The 23,211-nt window shown below is 36.3% G+C and overlaps 2 protein-coding genes across 4 annotated transcripts in view; one reads left to right on the forward strand and one right to left on the reverse strand.

Moving 5' to 3' along the window:
• Positions 1–23,211, reverse strand: part of LOC127440017 (NAD-dependent malic enzyme, mitochondrial-like) — a 714,514-nt gene that overhangs the window by 213,269 nt on the left and 478,034 nt on the right. The gene's annotated exons all lie outside the window — the stretch shown is intronic.
• Positions 8,967–23,211, forward strand: part of LOC127440025 (bone morphogenetic protein receptor type-1B-like) — a 47,215-nt gene continuing 32,970 nt past the window's right edge. Inside the window, exon 1 of the mRNA XM_051696397.1 lies at positions 8,967–9,138. Coding sequence (XP_051552357.1) covers positions 9,060–9,138 — 79 coding nt within the window. The 5' untranslated portion in view covers positions 8,967–9,059. The remainder of the gene's footprint in view (positions 9,139–23,211) is intronic.

Raw genomic sequence — 23,211 nt, forward strand, 5'->3', positions numbered from 1 at the left:
AAGCATCGCACGCACTGTTTGTAGCAGATGACCGCAAGCAGTGCGTTAATTCACTTTGTTGCATGAGGCACATACAGACTACATATTTATTTAATTAAATAGCAGCCTTTTATAGTTTAATAATCATTTTGAGTCACGTTGCATCTGGCTTTTCTGGATTGAGAAGCAATGCGTGAAAACAAAAAAGTACAGAATGAAAGCATTTAAGCTCACGTAAAGCGAAGAAAAAGAAACCTCTAATAAAGCAGACTGACACAATTAACGTACAGGACGAATATAAACACTCGACAAATAATAGTTATGTTTATATTGTATATCATGTCATGTTTTTGTTGAGAAAAACAAGCATATCCACGTGCTCAGTAAACTATACTCATTTGTAAACACCAGTTTAAATGATGGAATGTCCCTTACCTCAGCTAGCATAGTCTTTCTCGGATGCCATGTTTGTTGTTTACAGAAGCATCGCGGGGATTAGGTTATTACGGTACACTGCTTTCTGTCGAGCTGCACATTTATGGGAGCAAAGAGTACACTGCTTATACAGTACATTTAAACAGGAACCCAGCTTTCTCACAGTAAGCCACATCGCAATAACCTGCTTTTTGGTGTCCATCTAAACGTACTGACAGAACGGTTTGCTCATCAAATGTGATCAACTTGTGTCCACATTCAACAGCGCCACCCAGTGCATTCTGTTATAACTGCCAGTTTTAGTTTGTGTGTTCAGGATTTAACATGCATCTCACTCTATATATGGCCGGCAAAGCAAAACTTTAAACTTTTTACTTTTCAAATAATTATTGCAGAATGAATACTCCAGTATTCGACAATTCGTGCACATCCCTAGCGAGTACCAAAAAGAAAGTATCGGTACTCGTACTCTTTCTCAAAAAAATGAAAAAATAAAATAATAATAATAATAATAATTAAGACATGACAGTTTAATGACAAAACAAGAACACAAGCATTTTTTTATTCTTTTCGATGTTAAAATTATTTCTCAGATTCCTGTTTAATGTACAGAGACAACTATAAAACATTTACACGTTGACTTCCCGAAGAGATTAAACACTGTTTCATTTAGGTCTGTGATGTCCCCACTAATAGGTTTTCATTTGAAAATGCATCTTTTTCTCTACTTTTTTGCGTTCCTTCCACACTGAGACACCGTTTTTGTCCAGCGAAAACTGAGCTTTTCGAAAATGCTCTCACAAGTGGACATATTTGAAAACAATGATGTATTTGTTGTCATGTGACTCAGTCATGTGATCCATCCAACCCAAAAGAATCAAGATGACGGCCCATGTTGTAGCGGCATTGTTGTGCCTGCTTTCCACTTTGATATCGTTGTTAAAGATAAATGTTACCTTGTACAACCTTCACATTGCATTTCTTCAAAGGCCACAGGAAGTTTACTCAGAATTGCTGTCTGGCGACAGAACACCAGGACAATTGCGTTTCAGACCGTACATGGAATGGCGATTTGTTTTTTCTTTTTTTTTTTTCATGCTCAGTAAGGGGATTTAAGCGCTCTCATTCATTTCCAGGATTTCTGCAGGTCTGAAAAATGTCTTAAAGTCTTAAATTGCCCTTTCGCAAATTAAGGCCTTAAAAAGGCCTTAAATTGGAGCAAAAAGTCTTAAATTCATAAGGTCATGGTATTAAATGTTGCTAGAGGGATTGGTTTTTCATTGCATTTAAGTCATTTTAAAGTGAAGAGTAATTTCTGTGCACAAATAGCCCCCATACCAAATTTGGTATGTCTCTAATTTATAGCGCCACCACCAGTTTAAATATTCACTTCTGTTTTGCACACATCTTTTAAACCATTTTTCCTAGAAATAAAATTCTAAGATTTTGCATGTAATTACACTCCTCCTGATGAAAGTAATGGACTGCTTAAATTAAAACTCTGCCCATTATAGTGGCCGCCATCTTGGATTATGACGTTTATCATGTATTCGCTACTAATCCTTCAAACTTTGCCTGATTTACCTAAACAATGGCTCAAAATATTCTCCAGACTGATCCGCACAAAATGAATAATACCAAATTTAGATTTTTGATTTTGTTGAAAAGTTGCGTTTACACAAATTTAACGAGGTTGACGTAAAACAGGATGTGAGGCTATATCTTGGTAATGGTTTTTCGTATTGAATCAAAACTTGGTATGCTTCATCAGGACCATGATCTGAGGGTACATGCAAAGTTTGGTGACAGTGCCATTTCAAGTGAGGATTTCAAGGATACACACATTAGCCATATATATATATTTCCCAATATCTTTTGAATGCATTGTCCTGAACGAATGACATCATGTCCTGAACGTATCTGAGCAGTTTGGAGAGAGTGCCACCTATAGTTCAAAAGATAATCCACTTAGATTTTATTCCAGAGCTTTGAGATATATTTTTGGGTGTTGTTTAAACAGCAGTGTTATAGAGGAATATAGCTGATACAATGGGTCTGATCAGAAGGTAAAAGTTCTTTCCACATTCTGGTGGTTAGGAGCAGAGGTATTCAAGCCTTATTGTGTTACTTTTTGTAAAATTTAGGAAAAAGTAATGGAGATCTGTTAAGTTGTGTTTTTCAGTGTGACTACTGTATACAGTATATGACTGTTCTTGTGTTCCCTAGGCATTTACATTTAGAGAAAGATGCGATGACATATTGTGTTCCCTTGAATTTATTACTTACATTTCCTTTAGTTGGTCTTAAAGGTGCAATATGTAACAATTTTCATGTGATATTCGCCTTTTTCTTTGCCAGTGTGTGAACGGCTTGTAACGCAATTTAAAAAATGAGCCCTTCCCGGACTTCTTAGGTTGCCTATTAAAGCCTGTAGACTGATTTTTATGCGAAGGGAGTGGGTCGCTTTTGCGGGGAAAATCCAAAGGATGTGACGTTTATGCGCGCTCCCGAGAGCCTTGCCTCAGTGCTTCTCTTCCGCTATTCAACAGCGACAACAAACTGCAACACTAGCTAACGTTATCTTAGAGATGGAATCCAGCAAATGTCCGGCTCCCATCACAACACCGACTCTACACAAACTTCGAGTAAGCCAAAAAAAAAACATTTATCTACTGAATTCCATCTGGCTAAGCGGGAACGTGATCGTGGTTGAGCGAAAACTAGAGTGAACATCGGCAGGGCATTTGATTCCTGGAGGGACCTTCGGTTCGGTTTTGGGGATCAAAACTGACCCTGAATTGGCATTCTTCTTATTGGACAGGTAAGCTTACATAACTGCAAAGCATGTGAAATATAGTGCCTTAAGGATTGATCTGTGTAATTTTAGCTAACTTGACCTTGCCTGCTAACGCTGACGAATTGCAAGCTACCTTGCTTTATAACTTTCAAATAATTTCACTGATCTTCTCTTTATACTAAATGTCAGGTATACAGGATATGACATACAAAACATACAATAGTGCAACATAACTTTAGTGCAACAGTAAACTGTCTGGTATAGTTTGGTAGTATGTAGCTGTATGTGTGTATCAGTATGCTATGTTGGCTGATAAGTAGTTTTAGTTTAGTCTCAAAGTTTGTAGTAAAACAATCATGACTGTGTCATTTTAATCATGCTACCTCATCTGTCAGCATGATGCCGGTGAATCACATTCAGCCTCTTTGTACGTTACGTCATTGTTTTGGCCGATGCTCGCATCCCTATTGAGTGTGTGCACGAGTGCGAGCACGTGCAACAGGTAGCTGGCTGCAGTTCACTTAACGGCCACAGGTGTCATTAATAACAAGGGTTTCTGAATCTTACATTCTGCACCTTTAAAAAAAAGTCTTAAATTTAGCCTCACAAAACCTGCAGAAACCCTGATTTCAGTGTGGACGAGCAACTTTTGGAAAATGTTTTAAAACAGCATTGTGGGTGGAGAGCGTTACGAAAACGACTTTTTCAAAATTATACGGATTAATGTGGATGTAGCTTTAAAAGAACCTTATTCACTAACCACCTGCAATTTAAGCAGGCGCAGTCAGGGCTGAAATAGCGCTGCATCTTGAGTATTTAAATTGAGTCATTGTCCTTTCTATGTAAATTAGGCTCATAATAGATTGTGCTTTATTCACAAAACTGTACTATACCCAGCGCAATAAACATCCCGAGGAATGGAGGCGGTAAACTGAATTTTATTTAAAAGAGATGTTATGTACATTTTCTAGTGATCATGACAGTAGTCATTCATCCAATATCGATCAAATGATGTAGAAGAGCAAGATAACCTGCTGTATATCCAGATGCATGGTTTATTCAAGCACACATTTGGCAGGTTAAAGAGACTATTCAGGTGTCTGAATCAGAGTGGTGGTGTAATGCTGCACAGTTCCATTGATTTGTTAATCTGTTCGACTGATTCATTTAAAAAAATCTGGCTCAGAAAACAAGACAAAAAAAAAGTTTTGCCTTCACGCTGTGAATTCAGTTGCAGCACAGGCTCATTGTTAAATGGCAGTGCAGCAAACACTCCAACAGGTGTGGGGTCACTGAGACTCTTCCGGTCATTACACTGATCTCTGACCTTTCTCTCCACAAAACCCTGACCATTGAGAGAAAGAGAGAGAGGCATCTCTCTCTCTCTCTCTCTCTCTCTCTCTCTCTCTCTCTCACTCATGCACATACACGCACACACATTCTCTGAGCAGATATAGGCTAAAACTGTTTATTCTTTTATTAGTTTTGGTGCTATTTAGGTGGTCACAGTATTTGAAAGCGTGTGTGTGTTTTTCGGACAGCTGAAGTTCTATTTCTGCTGCTCATCCTAACACCTCCACATTTGGACAATCAACACATCACCTTATGACATATACACACACATAATGCCAGTGACAACACACTCACCTTTCCTAATGGCATCAACACACAAACCAAAAGCTGATGCTTTTTTAACAGACTAATAGATCTTCTGTCAGCTGTGAAAACAGTAGCAAACGTTTGGAAGATGGCGTTATTAGTTTGTGCCGGGTAACAGATGGAACGGATTACAGGGTGTTAGTTTGGGTGGTCGTTGTTGTTACTGCGTCAGTCTGTTGGCTTTAGTTGGAAATGTGTGTTTGCTGATTTGATACATAGAATTTGTCATTTGATCCTCAAATATAGACATAAAATAAACAAATACATTGTAGCTCTGTACTGCAAAATATGATAGTCTTAATTAGTGTTTTTTATTGTTTTTCTAGAAAAATATCTAAACATCCTTAAAACATGATGTTTTATTTTTAACGCATTGGTAAATAGTTTTTTCTTGTTTTAACCTAACAAAATTAGGTTTATGCTGAAAACAAGGAAAAACTGTTTTCCAATGAGTTAAGAAACATAAACATGTTTTGCCATTCATGAAATAAAGTATTCTCTGAAAACAAATCTTTGCAAGTAAATTTATATTCCCATCATTCATCAGTGATGTTTAAATGTTTATGTTTATGCCTAGAAGTGGTGTTTATGTTTTTGATATTTATTTCTTAATGGAAAGCAAAACAAAGCAAAGTACTGATTAAGAAAATTATTTTTTGCCGTGTGTCCCAATCCCAGGTAGGCTACCTACCTAGACAACATTTAAAATCAACATGAATCGACATTCACAACCCATTTTTGAAATGTGATGTATTTTCAAGAAAAACGAAAAGAAGTAGGGCAGAACGTGATTTTATCCATTGAGAATTGATTGGATTGTGAAAATGGCATGTGGTTGGAATGGAGAGGCTGAAAAATAGAAAAATTAGAGGGATTTGTGATGTCAACTAAAGAACGAAAGTCGTTTCAGAGGCAGAGCAATTGATTATGTTTGAACAACAAACTTGTGCACAACGTGTACAAATAAAAATGTTTACAATATGACTAAGAATGTAGGAAATTAAACGGGGTCAATTTTGATGTCATGTTGACTGTACCAAAAGGATACTTCGTTTTGGCCAAAACTAGGGCTGCATTGTGTCCTTCATGGGTAAGGCATTCCCTGAATACATTACAATCTCAGTGAAAAAATAAATCCAATATGGCAGAAAAGAGAAATGATGACCAAAAATATACTATATTTCATTCAATACTGAGAAATATTGATACAATAGTTTAATCAAATTGAAATTGACTTTTTCAGCCAATATTCCATTGCGATATCTATTTTTATGCTTGTTAAGTGTTGTGTTGTTAGCTTAGCATAATGCTAATGTCAGTCTTTATGAAAATCAGTGGTGAAACCATCACTTGCACTGCACACAAATAACTAATATTGGCATTATATTCATGATGTTAGCCAGAGGGGAACCGGCCCCAACATTGAACCTGGTTTCTCCCAAGGTTATTTTTCTCCATTAACCAATATCTTATGGAGTTTTGTGTTCCTTGCCACAGTCGCCTTCGGCTTGCTCACTGGGGTTATAAATACAATTATTATTTAATTATTCATTTTTATTCACAATTTACAACCATATTTAATCAACACAATAATGACTCAAAAACTTTATAGATATTACAGTTTCATTTTCTGTTAAAGTATGATTTTCTGTAAAGCTGCTTTACTGTGCTTTATTTTAGCTGTGTTGTGAAAAGCGCTATACAAATAAAAATGACTTGAGTTGAGTCTCCTGTAGCTGCCAATGTAGGCAGTAAACAGCAAGGTAGCAAGGTTTCGTTTTGGTTCGGCTTCACTTGGGTAGAGTTTGATAGAGATTAAAGGTCAACTTACAACAAATTGGAGGAAGGGTCAGAGGTGGGCACTTAAAGATGACCTCAATCACACCTCGTTATGTTCTAGAGAAGTGTGTGTTTCACGTGTTTGCTGGTTATTTACTTATCCAGAGACCATAGAAAGATGGAGTAGTGTTCATTTGACCTATCCATCTCTGATTCATGTTTGTTCAATTAGTGGTGTTTGCTAAGGCAAGCATCACCATTACTACTGCTCATATTTGGGGTTTTGGATTTAAACAAACATTTAACCCTCAGTATTAAACCTTGGCATGCAACTTATCCCACGCCATTTGTGCTGTTGCTATTTCTGTTACATGTAAATGGGTTAAAATCCCTTAGACTTACACTGAAGGAGGAACCCGAGCCATATCTAGATACCAGAATATCATAGAGACTTACCAGTGGGCACTTGAACTTGGTTGGCTCTGAATTTGAACCAAGCAACCAATGAGAAACCTTAGCAATTGCATAAAAATGTGCTAAAAGCCACTCATAATACACAGTTTATTATAGTAACAATAACTGTAGTAACTATGCTATTTTGGTAGAAACTATGGTTACCATGGACATTTTTGTAAGGGGTTGCTAGTATGGATTTGATGATGTTACTACATGAAATTGATGCTCAATGCAAACAAATGAGATTTCCTCTTTTGTTGTTGTTTTTAAACATTATTTTAGTAACCCATTTCTTTCATTCTGAACTGTCAATCAAAACTGACCCCTCCTCCACTGTCTTTGTTTTGTGAGTGTCATGGGCATGTTTGGAATACCGTACTATAATACTACTCATGCTATTTCTGAAGTTTGCATGCATACATTATGAAATGTGCTCGGGCCATATGAAATCTGTTTTACAATTTATTTTTAACATGAAATATCATTATTTTTATCAAATAAACTGCTGTACAACAGAGCGTCACAGTATAAATGAAAACATTGACGAAAACTTGTTCAGTACAGCATTCTTGCTTGTGAGATTGCTTAAATATAATATAATTATTATTTAAATATTAGTATTATTAGTAGTAGTTGTAGTAGTAGTAGCAGCAGTAATACCATATTGAATTTAAAATTGTAATATACAGTAATTATATACAGTATATAGTAAATTATATAGTAATTTCTGTCTTTATTTTGGCCTGGGTAGCTCAGTGGTAAAATACGCTGGCTACCACCCCTGGAGTTCGCTAGCTCGCTAGTTCGAATCCCAGGGCGTGCTGAGTGACTCCAGCCAGGTCTCCTAAGCAACCATATTGGCCCGGTTGCTAGGGAGGGTAGAGTCACATGGGGTAAACTCCTTGTGGTCGCTATAATGTGGTTCTCGCTCTCAGTGGGGCGCGTGGTGAGTTGAGCGTGGATCACCGAGAATGACGTGAAGCCTCCACACGCACTATATCTCTGCGGTAATGCGCTCAACAAGCCACGTGATAAGATGCGTGGATTGACGGTCTCAGACGCAGAGGCAGCTGAGATTCGTCCTCCGCCACCCAGACTGAGGTGAATTACTACGCGACCACGAGTACTTAAAAAAAGCACATTGGGAATTGGGCATTCCAAATTGGGAGAAAATAATAAATAAATAAAAAAAAAAGTAGAAAACTGAGTGAAGACCTTTCAGTTTATGTGTGTATTTAATTTTAATGTATTGGATTAATTGCGCGTTCAAACATTTATTCCAAATTTGTAAAATTCCATGACATTCCGTGCTTTGTTGATAATTCAGTTTTTATGACTGGATTCCACAATTCCGTCTGCATTTTCCGCATCACAGAAATCATGGGACCCAAGTAATATCAGACACGATCTTCTTGACTCATGATTTTATCGAACTGCCAAAAAAAAATAAATCTTTTTTTTAGAAGAAATTGTGTAAAAAATTATCATATATGTAGAAAATGCAACAATGTAGCATACTACTACCTGAAACTGCTAATATTTCACATACAATTCTTTAATAAATAGTGGCAGTATATACTGCACAGTATGCAGTAAACAGTACGCTAGTATTCCAGTCAAACCATAGCCAGTGTGTTTGGTAGAAAGGTAGAGGGAGGACGGAGTGAAAAAGCAAGGGGTGGAGTTTCACAGTGAGGGGGCAGAGTTTGTCCAGCTAAACAGAGACTGCTGTGTGTAGACTCTGACTAATCCCCTCCTCTCTCTCTCTCTCTCTCTCTCTCTCACTCTCTCTCTCTCGCTGGGCAGTCAGTGTAAAGCCGTGATTGAGGCTGCTGTGGGGTGTGCAGTTTCTCACATTCTGTAGAAGACACACACACACACACAGATCTAGAGTGTGTGTTGAGCAGACAGCCAAGGGATTCACTCGCTCCGTGGAGTACCGCACACACTGAAGATGAATCTCTTAAGGACATGCATGCACTGGATCTGTGTACTCGTGATTGGACTTCTGGGACTTGTGGAGGAGAACTTGGGTGAGTGTCAACCACCAGAACATTTTCTCACTGTGTTTCTGTGTGTTTGTAATGCAAGATTTGTAATGCAGTGTGTTTTGCTGCTGATAACTTTGCTCTCTTGGGATATACAAATTTACATTGAAATATATTGTGACAGGTTGCAGAATGGCCATTGTGGTCTCAGGCTTGGGTATTTCTATAACACACAAAGTTTGGCACGGGTGTTTGAATTTTCATGCCATTCTGTTTTAAAGCAAAATTGTATTGCTCAGAGGTTGCTCTTCCATAGCTCAGGAGTCTATTCCGGGGTCAATAAAAGTTAAGCTTACTCGACAGAATTTTTGTCATAATGTTGATTACCACAAAAATTATTTAGACTCATCCCTTGTTTATATATATATATATATATATATATATATATATATATATACAAAATCGTGGTTACAGTAAGGTGCTTACAATGGAAGTGAATGGGGCCAGTCGATAAACATTAAAATACATACTGTTTCAAAAGTATAGCGTGATTCACATGATTTTAGTGTGAAAAAAATCACTTACTAACCTTTTATGTGTGAAGTTATATCCATTATTACAACTTCGTTGCCATGATGATGCAATGCTAGTACACCCTGTAATGATTTTATTACACTAAAATAATGTTAACATGAATAATGTTTACGTCTTGTGCCTATACTTTTAAAACTGTGTATTTGAATGCCTATGGACTGGCTCATTTGAAGTGCCTTACTGTAATCACAATTTTTTGTGGGACGAGTCAAAATAATTTTTGTGTTAATCAACATTATGCCATAAATGCTTTTGATTGAGTTTAACTTGTACTGAACCTGGAACATTCCTTCAGTGGAGTCCTCAGTTAAGTTTAATTCATATGTGAACTTTATCTTCAATGTTTCTCCTCAAACTCATAAAAAAATAAAAATAGACACATGTTGGCATACAAAAAGGGTGTTTAGTTATAGCCTAATATTAATTGTGGATTGCATAGCTCAGATTAATTGGTTTTGGAAGAATTTGATGAGACGTGTGTGTGCCGCTAAAAATCTACGCCTATGTTTGCTTTTTAATGCTACCTTGTTTCAAATATCTGATAATTAATCACACAACTCTGAAGAAATGTACTTTAAAATAACTTTCATGTCTTCCATATTTCAGAGTAACTGGTCTAAGTTATAAACAAAACACTGAAGCAAAAAACCCATTATTATTCGATTTTAAACATTATATTTTAAAACATTCGGCTGATGTTTGATAGCGCAGATAATTGCTTTTATTGGCTGATACCAAATATTGGCCAACACATTGGTGCATCATTCATTTGTCTAGTCTATGGGTATGGCATATTTCTGTGCTTTACATTGTTCTGTACATTGGACTTTACCATTAGGCTTTAAAGAAACTCATGGCTTGGTCCAAGTGATTGTCAGCCAAATGGGAAGCCAGGTGTTTGCGTGTATGTGTTTCTCATTTGGTAGTGTGCGTAGAGTAGTGTGGTGAGTATATAAGCCTCTCAGCTGCCTAACACTTGTTTTACTCACAGTTGGAGGTCCGGCTTTGAAAATCACTCAATGTTTAATCTATACAACAGACTCTTTCTTGCGCTCTCTCTCTCCCTCTCTCTCTCTCTCTCACACACACACACACACACACACACACACACACACACGTTGCAACCATGTTGGTGCGGCTATCGTTATGAGGACTCTCCATAGACATAATGATTTTTATACTGTATGAACTATAGATTATATCCCCTAACTCTACCCCTAAACCTAACCCTCACAAAAAACTTTCTGCATTTTTACGTTTTCAATAAAACATAGTTTAGTATGTTTTTTAAGTGATTTGAATTATGGGGACACTAGAAATGTCCTTATACACCACATTTATAGCGTAATACCCTTGTAATTACCAGTTTATAACCTAAAAAAATGTCCTTGTAAACCACACAAACCCACCCACTCACACACACACACACACACACACACACACACACACACACAACACACACATACATACACATACAGACAGACAGACAGACACACACACAAACACACGCACACTTATACTTCTGTTTTTTGCATGTGTGCATTTTCTGGACTGGCCTTTTATTTTGTTTGTTGAAATAGGTTGTGAGATTAATTGCATATTGGATAAGTAATCTAATATTAGATTTATTTAGTTATAGACTTTTAGGTGAATATATAGTGATTGCACAAAAAAGCTTAAAGTAATGTTCCAGTCTCAGTACAAGTTAAGCTCAAACAAAAGCATTTGTGGCATGATTGAAATATTTTAGACTCATCCGGCATTTATTCAGAGTTTACCGGCATTGTGTTGTCATGGCAACGAGGTTGTAAAGTGGGCTATAACTTTACACCGATAAGGTTAGTAAGCGATTTTGTAACACTAAAATCAGGTTAACACATATGATGTTTTTGTTTTGTGGCTATACTTTTGAAACATTGTGTATTTTAATGTTTATAGATTGGCACTGTTCACCTCCATTGTAAGAGCCTTGTTGTAACCTCAATTTTATTTTATTTTTTCATAAACGAGGGACGAAATCAACATTATGCTAAAAACTTGTATCAAACCCAGAACACTCCTTTAAAGTCACGAATGTCATTGCATCAGAAATATCAAACAAGATTTTAAAACTAAGTGGCATTTATTTTTTAAGAAAGATGGCACAAGCACACTTTTCAAGTGGAACAATTCCCCAAAATATTTGATAGGTTTTAAATAATAAAACTATGAAAATCCTGTTCAAGATGAAGACACAAGCATTGTGAACTCCTCCTGTGGTTACTCTGCTTGGACACCTGTGTGAACTTGAGGGGAACTGACACTGATTGAACAGTTACTTAAAAGTCATTTCAAAAATGGCTCAGAAAAAGTTAGCTCTAGCAGCATTTGTCTGCCGATGCAACTTAGTTTGATATTTCGTTATATAATACAGTGACGTTCAAACATTGTAAGTGTGGCTTAAGTGTACAAATACAATTTAGGGCCACCTTAGTCTACCACAGTGTGAACGCTACCCCCCAGTTCTCACACTATATCTCTGCTCTCCTCTTGAGCGGTTAAGAGAGAGTGAGACCTCTATCATCATTGATTTCCATCATTTCCCATTCCATAATAACCTTTAGACAGAACCCAGACCTCTCTCCTGACAACCAGACGCTCAATGAACTCGTCTCCTGTTCCCTGAGCATCCTGGAGCCATGGTGTCTCTGTCAGAGTTTATTTACAGTCTACAGTCTACAGTGTCTCACCTTCTCCGTCACTACCGTCCTATGAACCCACATTCGTAAGAGTGCCATTTCCCTATGTTGCTCTTGTATCTAAGACCAACATACCTGCTCACCAGCATGTCAAGTGAAAAGGACTTAAATATTGATCTGTTTTTCACCCACACCTATTATATCGCTTCTGAAGACATGGATTTAACCACTGAAGTCTTAAGGATTACTTCTATGTTTCCTTTATGTGATTTCTGGAGCTACAAAAGGTCTGATCACCATTCACTTTGCATTGTATGGACCCACAGAGCTGAGATATTCTTTTAAAAATCTTTGTTTTTGTTCTGCTGAAGAAAGAAAATCATACACATCTGGGATGACATGAGGGTGAGTAAATGATGAGAGCATTTTCATTTTTTGGTGAACTATCCCTTTCAGAAATCTTTTGGGAATACAAAATATTCTTAAAGTTTTTTCGTAAGTGAGAAAATAAGAAAATAGTAGTTACAAAGTATTTTATTCTTAAGAATGTTTCATGAATTGATCCCTAGGTGAGAAAATTATGAAGACCACAGTGTTTCAGTCCTGAAGTTGTGTGATGCTTTCTTCAGTCTTCAGTCACACCTCACTGACAGCGCCATCTGAACTGCTCTGAACTGCTCTATTTGGGTTGGAGAGAGGGCACATTTCTCATCTTAGTGTTAAACCTCTCTCTCGCCTTTACTGCCCTGCATTTCATCAACGTTCTCATCACCTTCCCACCTCTTTTCCTGAGAGGCTATGTGGTTTATCCTCTGATGGTTGCCTCACTCTGGCTTTGATTAATGATGGCCGTTATATATGAGGTTTGCTGTGTTACGGTCAGTGGCCACCTGTTGAATAAATGGAGTGATTAAGATGAGGTTTACTGCAAAAGTCACTCTACAGTATCTTCTGGGAGGCAGAGTATTGATTCCCAGCATACTGTTTCATGCCATGAACAGTTATGTTCTAGTTTAATTTGATATCATGAAACTTCCAGCTGCAGTCTGGTTGATGGCTGAAATCCAGAATCCTGTGACGGACAGGCAACAGATGCAGCTTCACGCTCAGATTTCCATAATATGAGAAAGACAGAGGTGTTGAAGAGAGGAATAGACAATTAGAGAATGAAAGAGAGTTTGAGACAATGTAAGGCAGAGAAACCAAGATGTTCACTTATTTCAGTCTTGTATTTCTATGCCAAGCAGAAGTACAGTTTCAATTTACATAAATTTGCTAGCACTTTTATCTAAAGTGACTTTGACCAGACACATACATACTCTATGTATGCAAGCGCAAATACCTTGCCAAATGCTTTACAAGCATGCAGTCCCTTTCTACATAACTAAAGTTACACTCAGTAATTTTTTTTGCTAATTGCTTACCTTGTAAGGAAATAGAAATAGTATAGTAGTATTTTTGAAAAATATGTTTAACATAATGTACACTCATGTGAGATAAAACCTAAAGAAAATGTTGCTTTATTCTGCATGAGTGCCGTCATGTTGAATCATGGCTGACTGCGAATAGCGCATTTTTACAATTGCATTGGTAAAGGTGGTCGCACACTGGACGCATCTGGTGGATGACATAGCATGTTCTAAAATGTGAACAACTGTCTTCAATGAAGATGCAACTCGCCGTCTGTCGGTGGTGCCCAGCTACGACTCTGGAGGCTGCTCAAATTTCTGATGCGCCATGGTGTGTAACTCGCATATTTTCCATTATATTCGACCCAAATTATTATCAAAGGACATAAATTATTTACTATAGCCTTGTTCATTCTTGAAGAAGAGAAAAACCTTGGTATCCTTTGTGTGTACTGTCTGCCACCTGAACCACATCGACATGCCCTGTGTTTGATACCGGTGCCGTGTCCAAGCCGACACGTGGCGTGGTGCTTCTCTTCCAGTGTGTGACTTTTGTTTTTGCGTGATGCTGCAGCTACGCCACTTGGTGTCAGTGCAACATGAACATGAATGATGTCATTTAATGAAGTAATATACAGTCACATGCGCTGCGTGCCACAGTATGAATAAGAGGCGCCTCTCTGCCCTGTCATCTCCTTCACACACACACAGGCATGCACACGAACACACACATACAGGCACGCACACGAACACACACACAGACGCAACACACACTAATGCTTGATTTCCATGCAGTGTGTCCAATAGTATCCATCTGCTTATCCACAGGTCAGTTTGTTGAGTGTGTAAACGGTTGTGAACTCTATAATGAACTCTTTCTCTGTTGCAGCTCAGAGATTTCAGTTCACGAGTTGCGGGAAGCTATATATAATGAGCCCTTCACAAACAGGAAGAACTTCAAAGATCTTTCAAAATAAAAGTCCCGCTGAAATGAGAGCTCGATTCAACTGATTGCGTGAAATTGAAGATATTACGACAGAAAAATATTACTACTGTATAAAAGTGTAATATTCAAAGCAGTCGCAATAATACTCATAGTAACAATAATATAATATTAAATGGTTATATTATTAGTATTATTATCTGCAAGTAATGTCACATAAGCAAGTGTATTGAATATCAGCATGTTGTGATTCAGCCATGGCAGCATTTTGCCTCAGGTAATCAGATTGTTTTCATTTAATGTTTTCATTAATACTGTAAAGCTCTGTTTTTATTTATTTATTTATTTATTTTTTTTTAATTAAAGATCAGTACTTAAATATTGATCTTATTTTGCACCAGAAGTGATCATGATGCTTTAGAACACATTAACAGCTGGAGTCGTATGGATGACATTTATGCTGACTGTCTGTGATTTTTGCAGCTTCAAAAGAGAAATCTCCATTCACTTGCATTTTAAGGACCTACTGAGCTAAGAAATTTTTCTTTTTTCTTTTCTTTTTTTTAAACGTGTTCTGATGAAGAAAGAAAGTCATACATATCTGGTATATCATGAGGGTGAGTAAATAATGATTGAATTTTCATTTTTGGGTGAACCATCCCTTTAAGAAGAATCGGAATTGTAACCGCAATCCTAAATTTCTTAAGATTTCCACCGCTAGTGAAAAGGACATTATTCTGCTCCATTCCGTTGCACTCTGTCGAGCCGTTTTTGAGCGCAAGAACATGCTCGGTGTGAATGGCTGTTAAACTGGCAGAGAAAGATGTGTTACGAGCTCCTGTTTCCATCTCTTTTCACTCTGAATTTTTGCTACAGGCCAGAAGGTCTTTCTTTTTTCCTCTCATGGCATTGAAAGCAACTTGAAATTGAAGTTTGAGTCTTACTTCTGTGTTTATTTTACATTTCATACAGTGTGGCGGCAGCTGAATGCGTGTCCGTGTGAAGGGTCGCTGGAATGTTCAGGGTCAGGTGATCAAGTTTTGAGATGACCTTGTAAATTACAATCTCAGCATAAGCATAGCAAACTACTCACATATCAACACACAAGGCCAGCGTTTGCATATAAGCCCTTTACAAATTCTTCATGGTCTCTCTTCACACGTTTGTGTGTGTGTGTGTGTGTGTGTGTGTGTTAATAGCAGATTGCAGTGGGTGTTTGCTGTGTCTCAATATTGTGTCTGTGGGTGTTTATATAAATGTATTAGGATGGCTGTTAGCAGTCATCGCAGTCTGTGTGTGTTAGATAAAGGCGATTTCAGTAGTTCACCACTCTACTGCGACCTTATGTCATTTTCTTTGTCGAGAAAACAGTGATTAAAGACTGATGCAAGCTCTTTTATTGCTTTTAGGAAACTTAAATCAAGGTTATGACACCAGCTAATTAACAACACAGCAAATTATCTTTAAACAGTCTTGCTGTAGGAGAGTTCCTTTTCGTTTTTATTGAGATTCAAGATCGCTTGGAACTCTAAACAGCATTTCACAGCAGATATGAGTGGAATTTTCTTTATTTACATAACAGATAGTTGCAGAACTCTCGTTTTGGAACCATAGAAACAGACGTGTCTGAAACCAGGAACACAATTTCAGACTACGTGCGCGAGTCAGACTGTCACGCTCAATCCGTTGTGTGTGCAGGTGAATCTATGGACCTATATTTGCATATGCATTTCAATTAAAATATTAGGAATATTTTGTGTAATTTTTCCACTTAATATCTGTGGACAGCATCTGTGGAATTCTGTCAAAAAGTAAAATTTTGTGTATTTCAAAAGTGCAAACATATCTTTAAAACTTACTCAAACAGAGTAAAGTCCCAGAGTGTTTACACTTTTCAGTCGATTAAACATACAGATGGATTATGTATTGTTGGATATTAAACTGGGATAGAATAAGGTATTATAACATAACAAAAATGGCACACAACTGCTTTAAATGGAGTTAGATTCTCTTTACAGATCAAATAACAAACATTTATTGAAGAGTTCATGGAAATACTTTAACAAAATTTCGAGCTTCACATTTCTGCTTTTTAACTCTCCAGAAAGCTTGTTTGCTATGGTTCCATTGTAAGTATATTTACTATAATGTGTTGCCTGTTTGTTTTTACAAACTAAGGGTTGAAATTATTGTCTGTGGTAATTGACAGCATGTCACAGATAATGTATCTAAACTATACACCAATATAACAGCCAATCAGATACTTTAAATTGGCAGGTATTTTGCAATTTTAAGATTTTTGCCATTGGCCGAAGTAAAGTAAATGTAGCTAGTTTCACAGCAAGGTTATGATTGTTTTATTTATTTATTTTATTTAGTTTTTATTTCAGTTTGTCATTACAATTTAGTTTGGTTTTCATTTTGTTTGATAGTTCTTTGTTAGTTTTAGTTTAGTTTTAGTTTTTTTTTAATATTATCTAGTGTAAGTTTGATTTTAGTTTTTCTGTACATTTACAGTAGTTTTCATTTTAGTTTTCATATTTACTGTATATTAAGGATTAATTAGAGAATGGTTTAAACAGGTATTTGTGTAATATGGGTCTAGCTGGATTCCCTATTGTCCAATTTGTAAATAATAATAATTTTTCATTTAAATAAGACCAACTGAATTTCTTCACTGATATAAGAGTAAAATAAATCACATATTTCCGATTTAACAATGCTTCGTTTTTTTATTGAACTTTAACCACAAAGTCCTCTTTAATGCACTGGACATGAGAAAGTAACTCTTGCCACAACTTTGAAAACTGAACTTCAAACAAAACTCTTTACAAGTTCCAAATTAAATGTTAAACAAATCACGGATTGACAAATTAGCTTCAGAATGAGTGAAAAGACTTTGTGTGTGTGTATGTGCATTGATATGTGAGTGTGTGTGTGGGAGAGAGTGAGAGAGAGAGAAAGAAAGAAAGAATAAAGTATTGGATATTGGATATACAATAGGCCGTATATTATCACCGTCTAGTCGCGTCTTCATGTTGCAGTAATGGCAAGTTTAAAGGTTTAAAAAAATACCTCAACAACAACGAAAACGAAATATTATTCAAGATTATTTTTATTTTATTTTATTTTGATTCAGAGCCATGGAAATGTGTTTTAGTTTCATTTCAGTTTTTCCAATTATGTTATTTTTTATTTCAGTTTACGAAGTGTTTATTTTTAACATCTAGTTTTTGCCTTCGTTTTAGTTTACGATAATAACCTTGTTTTACAGCATACATACATGCATCACCCACCCTGATCACTAAATATCAGTATCGGCCATTACAAAAACCCATACCGGTCGACCACTAATATAGAAATTATGTTTGCAAATAACCCGTAACATTCCTTCAAATCCATATAATAGAATCACATGTGTAGATTAGACTGAATATTGAGCAGGAAGTAGCTTTAGAGAGCAGTTGGGGCTCTGACAGATTTACAGTGATTATGTGTGTGTCAGGGGATGAAAAGTGTCGCTTTGTGTGAAAATCTCTGTCCTCGGGGTCTTTATTCAACCATCCCACTGACACAGTGAGAGAAAGAGAATTTGATTGAGTTCAGAGCCCATTCAGGCAACCAGTCTTGCTTGACAAAGCCCAGCAGATAATGACACAGTTGTAGCTCTCTTTTGTCTGCACTCAATCCATTATCATTTCTTATCTTTTCTTCTGCTCATTGCAGTTTCACTTTCTTGAATTTGTTCTATTGATCTTTTTTCTCTTCACCCGTGTATACTCCTCATCTGCAAACCCCTGTGGATTTGATGGGTGGCTCTAGATTTTGATTGACAGAAGTAGAAGACTTTACAAGGGCTTGCTCATGTGGTTGGATTTGGGATTAGAGGTTAAAGGTCATTCCTTACCATATATCCACAACACACACAAATGCACTCACATGTTTACCTAGCTGTCTAATTGGGGGAACCCTGTTGAATTATTTTGTTAATAAATTAAGCTAATAACAATTCTATGGCTTTTTTTTATTTTATTTATTTATTAATTGTTTTTTAAACTAAGTTTAGTTTTAAACGCTAATGTCCGAAATTTTATTGGTTGGTTTTTGGCTCAAGTCAACAAAGTCCACCTCCAAGTCTCAATGATGTTCTGGACCCTAAAAATGGTTTGCGTCCCTCTTTTAATGTAAGTCTATTATGTGTATATATAAAAAATCGTGGTTACAGTAAGGTGCTTACAATGGAAGTGAATACCTCTTTTAATGTAAGTCTATTATGTATATATATATATATATATATATATATATATATATATATATATATATATATATATATATATTTGCCTATTTATTGTCTGCCATGACTGCCAAAGACAAAAACAAAGAAAAATCAAGCAACATTTTTAAGTCTACTCGATTTGAAAAGCACACCTCGCTTCAACAAGTCACATGATTTTAGGTGTCATTCATGTCTGTAGTACAGTGCGGGACGAGTTACGTGCCAAAGTTCACTATTTAGGGTTAAGTGGTTGTTCAAAACCTAAACCTAAGTTGTCTGATTTAACACTGAATTTAATAGTTTTCAGAACAAATAGTCTGTAGTTCTATTATGAAAAAAAATAAACGGGCATTTTTTCAACTTCGGGCACTGTCATGTCCCAGGGGTTGTTTATTATTAAAATGAACTTTTCGTTTCAAAATTTCTATTTTGTTATATGAAGTTCACATTAAAGCTAACTTGGAAACTCTTTTACCAGACCGTCATCATTTATTTTTGGTACTTTTCAAACACTTTTTATGCATAGATTTTACTGATTTAAGGCCCCAGCACACTTACGGTGAAGTGCTTCTTCGTTCTTTGGTCAGAGCCAAAAAGAAGTTTGAAACATCTGAGGAACGGCATAGTGTTTGTGAACGTTCAGATACTCACCACGCTGCAGGGGGATGCTTTTAGAGGAGCATTTATATAAGAGGACAAACAAGACTACATGTAAAACATCAACTAGGTTTGATGTTATTTGGATACAATGGGGCTAAAGGCACACCTTTAGGGAAATTAGCTTTATTTAGCATTGGTCACAAAATGTATCAAGATTGCCTTGTAATAAGAAGAAGAATGTTGTCAACATGTACCCCACATTTGGGGTAAAAGGCCCCCAGGGGGTTATAGTGATATTGTGCTGATATAGGGGCAATAGTTATAGTTCAAAATTTATTAACTAGTGCAATTTCATTTGAGACAGCAAGATGCTTGTTTTGAGTAATGAATGAAGATAATGCTTATTCAAAATAACCACTTCAGAAAGGAGTGCACCATTTTTTGTTAATTTCAATCACATTTGGCATTTCAGAACGTCTCAAGTATTCTACAAACACATGAATTGTGATTGGGTCAGTCAATGTGAGCCCATTTTGAAACTTTTTCATAAATGTATCCCCCCCATTAATAAAAAAATAAAAATAAATATTTAAAAAGTTTTATGAGGGCCTTTAGCCCCTGCAACAGGGGACATTTTTACCCCAAATATTATCTTTTCACATATTTGACAATAATTGAAAAACTTTTGATTTAATCACCTTGAAAAAAACTGATAATTACAAAAACGTGTTTTGTTTGTGATAATTTCAGGGATTTTCATTAGTTACATAACTTTGCAACATTGCAAACATTGCTAAACTGTGGTAGTTTTTGATGCTATTTATTGTTGTGGGAGAAAATAAAATGAAAGGTGCATTTTAGTGCCCGACCGATATATCGGTCGGCCGATATTAGCCTTTCACCGATATATCGGTATCTATGTATATTTTACCGATATGCGCCGATATGAAAACTTTTTTCAGAACATATAATACAGAAAACAATGCTTTAGAATTGGTGTCATTACGTAGTTTGTCCAGAAGAGCGCGCTCCGACTCCATTTTTACAGAGCTGAGCTGACGGTGGCTCTGCAGACAGGGCAGAGTGAGCTGAGCGGTTTTTTCAAGGTAAGCTGCTAACTAGTTTGTGAAATACATACTGGAAAGTTAATAAACAATGACCCCAACATTTTATATTACTAATATAACGTTAACCCTGTCCCTGACAACCATGTCACTCCTGTTTATCACATCTGTTTGTTATGTTAGCCAGCTATAGTTTGTTAGTGTAGTCAGTAATGTAGCAGATTGAAAGGTAAACATCAGAGCATCTTTTTGCAGCTCAGCAGACAACAGTGCGGTGGTGGATTGTGTCTGTTGAGTGTTGATTTCACGCTACGTTGTTACCTAGTTGGTGAGACGCAATGCTGGAAAGTAAAATAAACAATGTCCGTCTTTTACTCTCCGTGACAATGAGCTTATAGCTAACTAGCTAACCACGTAGCTACTTTCATTGTTGTCAGCTGAGTGGAAGCTAATGAGTAAACATGTATTCACCAAACTGTTTTGTTCAGAATTCACAGTTTGGTACCCCCTTCAACTGAACAATTCCAGTCGTTGCATTTATAAAATGTAATATTTAAAAGTCTGGTTTTCCAGACATTAAAATAGGTAATAAAAAGTAATAAAAGTAGATTTAATAAATAGTATATTTGCACTGTGTAAATAATGTAGGAACTATATCTAAAATAAATGAGGGGTGATAAATAAAGACTAATACAACAGGCTAGAAAAATAGACATTTATTCATTTTAATATCCTATATATATTTCGTATATGTTGAAACTTGACACCGGGCGACACATCCTAAAAGCTGCACCGTTAGATCGGTTTCATACTGAAGAGCCGCTTAAAAGTACGTTTTTTTCTCTCTCTCGTAAATGTAAACAAGTGTACATGCCAACACCATCATATATGTTGAAAGGGCTGAAGCCTGCCAACCAAAACATGAGCTCATTGATGTCATTAAGTGAGTCTGCTTTTTTATTCCATCCGTTACTCCTGGTCGGAGGCTTCCGTAAATATTTAGTTTATTCGTAGGGTTACATCCTACCTAAGTTTGATGGTGCAATGCTCAAATATTTAGTAGTGCATAAATTGTGACTTAGTGCCCATTTATGTCACAACTAGGTTGTGGTAAGTTCTAGGTAAGTTCTAATGTACGTATAGCTGGTGCAACCGGCCCCTGATGTTTATTTAGCTATTTATTTTATTTTTATTTATTCTTTATTTAAATGGTCAGCAACTGACTGATACTGAACATACAGTACTGATTTTTATTTTATTTTATTTATTCTTTTTTTAAATGGTCAGCATTTGACTGATACTAAACATACAGTACTGATTTTTATTTTATTTTATTTATTCTTTATTTAAATGATCAGCAACTGACTGATACTGAACATACAGTACTGATGTTTATTAAGCTGTTAATTGTATTTTTATTTATCCTTTATTTTCTCAGTGTTCATTTCTAGAATTTGTTGATAATGTATAATAATAATGTCAAATATTCTTTGATAAAAATATTTGTTTAAGAAAGTAGCCTTCTGAGTACCTTTGCGTAGTCATATCGGTGCAAAATCTGTGCACAATCTACATAGAAAAGGTCTGTTTTCATTCCAGCTCAAAAATTAACTATATCGGCCACCATATCGGTAATCGGTGAATTTTCCGCCTCTAAAATCTGTATCGGTATCAGTCTCAAAAATCACACATCGGTCGGGCTCTAGTGCGTTTTACCCTGGGGGGCCTTTTGCCCCATTGTATCCCATTACATTAAATTGTGCTATCAATGACTGCATGCCTCATTCTATCAAGAATTCACACGAGTAAAAGAAGCTGTTTTAATTACTTGATGATGATTTCATGTAATACATATATGCAGTTGATAATGTGTTATTTGTCTTGTTTACATTCTGAATTCATGGAGCTTATGTGCTAACACACTCTATGCAGCCATAATATGCGCTGGTTACACTTTATTATTGTAGTTTATGATGAAACTGAAATTACTGCAAAAATGTATGTAAAGAATGTTTATATTAATGAATAAAATACAGACAAAAGAATGATGATAGGCATACCTTAATTTGGGCAGATGTGTGAATGGACACTTAAGAGTATGGGAGTAGATTTGATTCCTTTTGTAGACTAATTAAACCAAAAAATCTCATGACATGTTCTTAGAAAATGTCTCTACGTGAACGATTGTACAGATGTGGGTAAGTTTGCACCAGCTCGCTAATAACTCTTCATGCCAGTGTGTTCTTGTTGACTGATCTTAACTGAATGAACAGGAATTAGTTTTCAGCCTACAAGTAGGTGGAGCTCCAGGTCACATCTACTGATGAGGTGGACCAATGGCAGTAAGATGTTTAGCAGCCGGTAAAAAGTTTTCCTTAACGTTTGCGCTGGCGAGCTGTTATGAACCACAGAAACAAACTCAAAGATCACCTTCTTTTTTGCCAGATTTTGTTCTAAATGATGTTACATCCATTCGTTCTTCAATTTCGAAGGAAGTGTGCAGGGGCCTTTAGCCAGACTTTCAATATTAAACTATGAAAATTCATTAAAAAAG

Source organism: Myxocyprinus asiaticus, chromosome 4, assembly GCF_019703515.2.
Source record: "Myxocyprinus asiaticus isolate MX2 ecotype Aquarium Trade chromosome 4, UBuf_Myxa_2, whole genome shotgun sequence".
Taxonomy (NCBI): Eukaryota; Metazoa; Chordata; class Actinopteri; order Cypriniformes; family Catostomidae; genus Myxocyprinus; species Myxocyprinus asiaticus.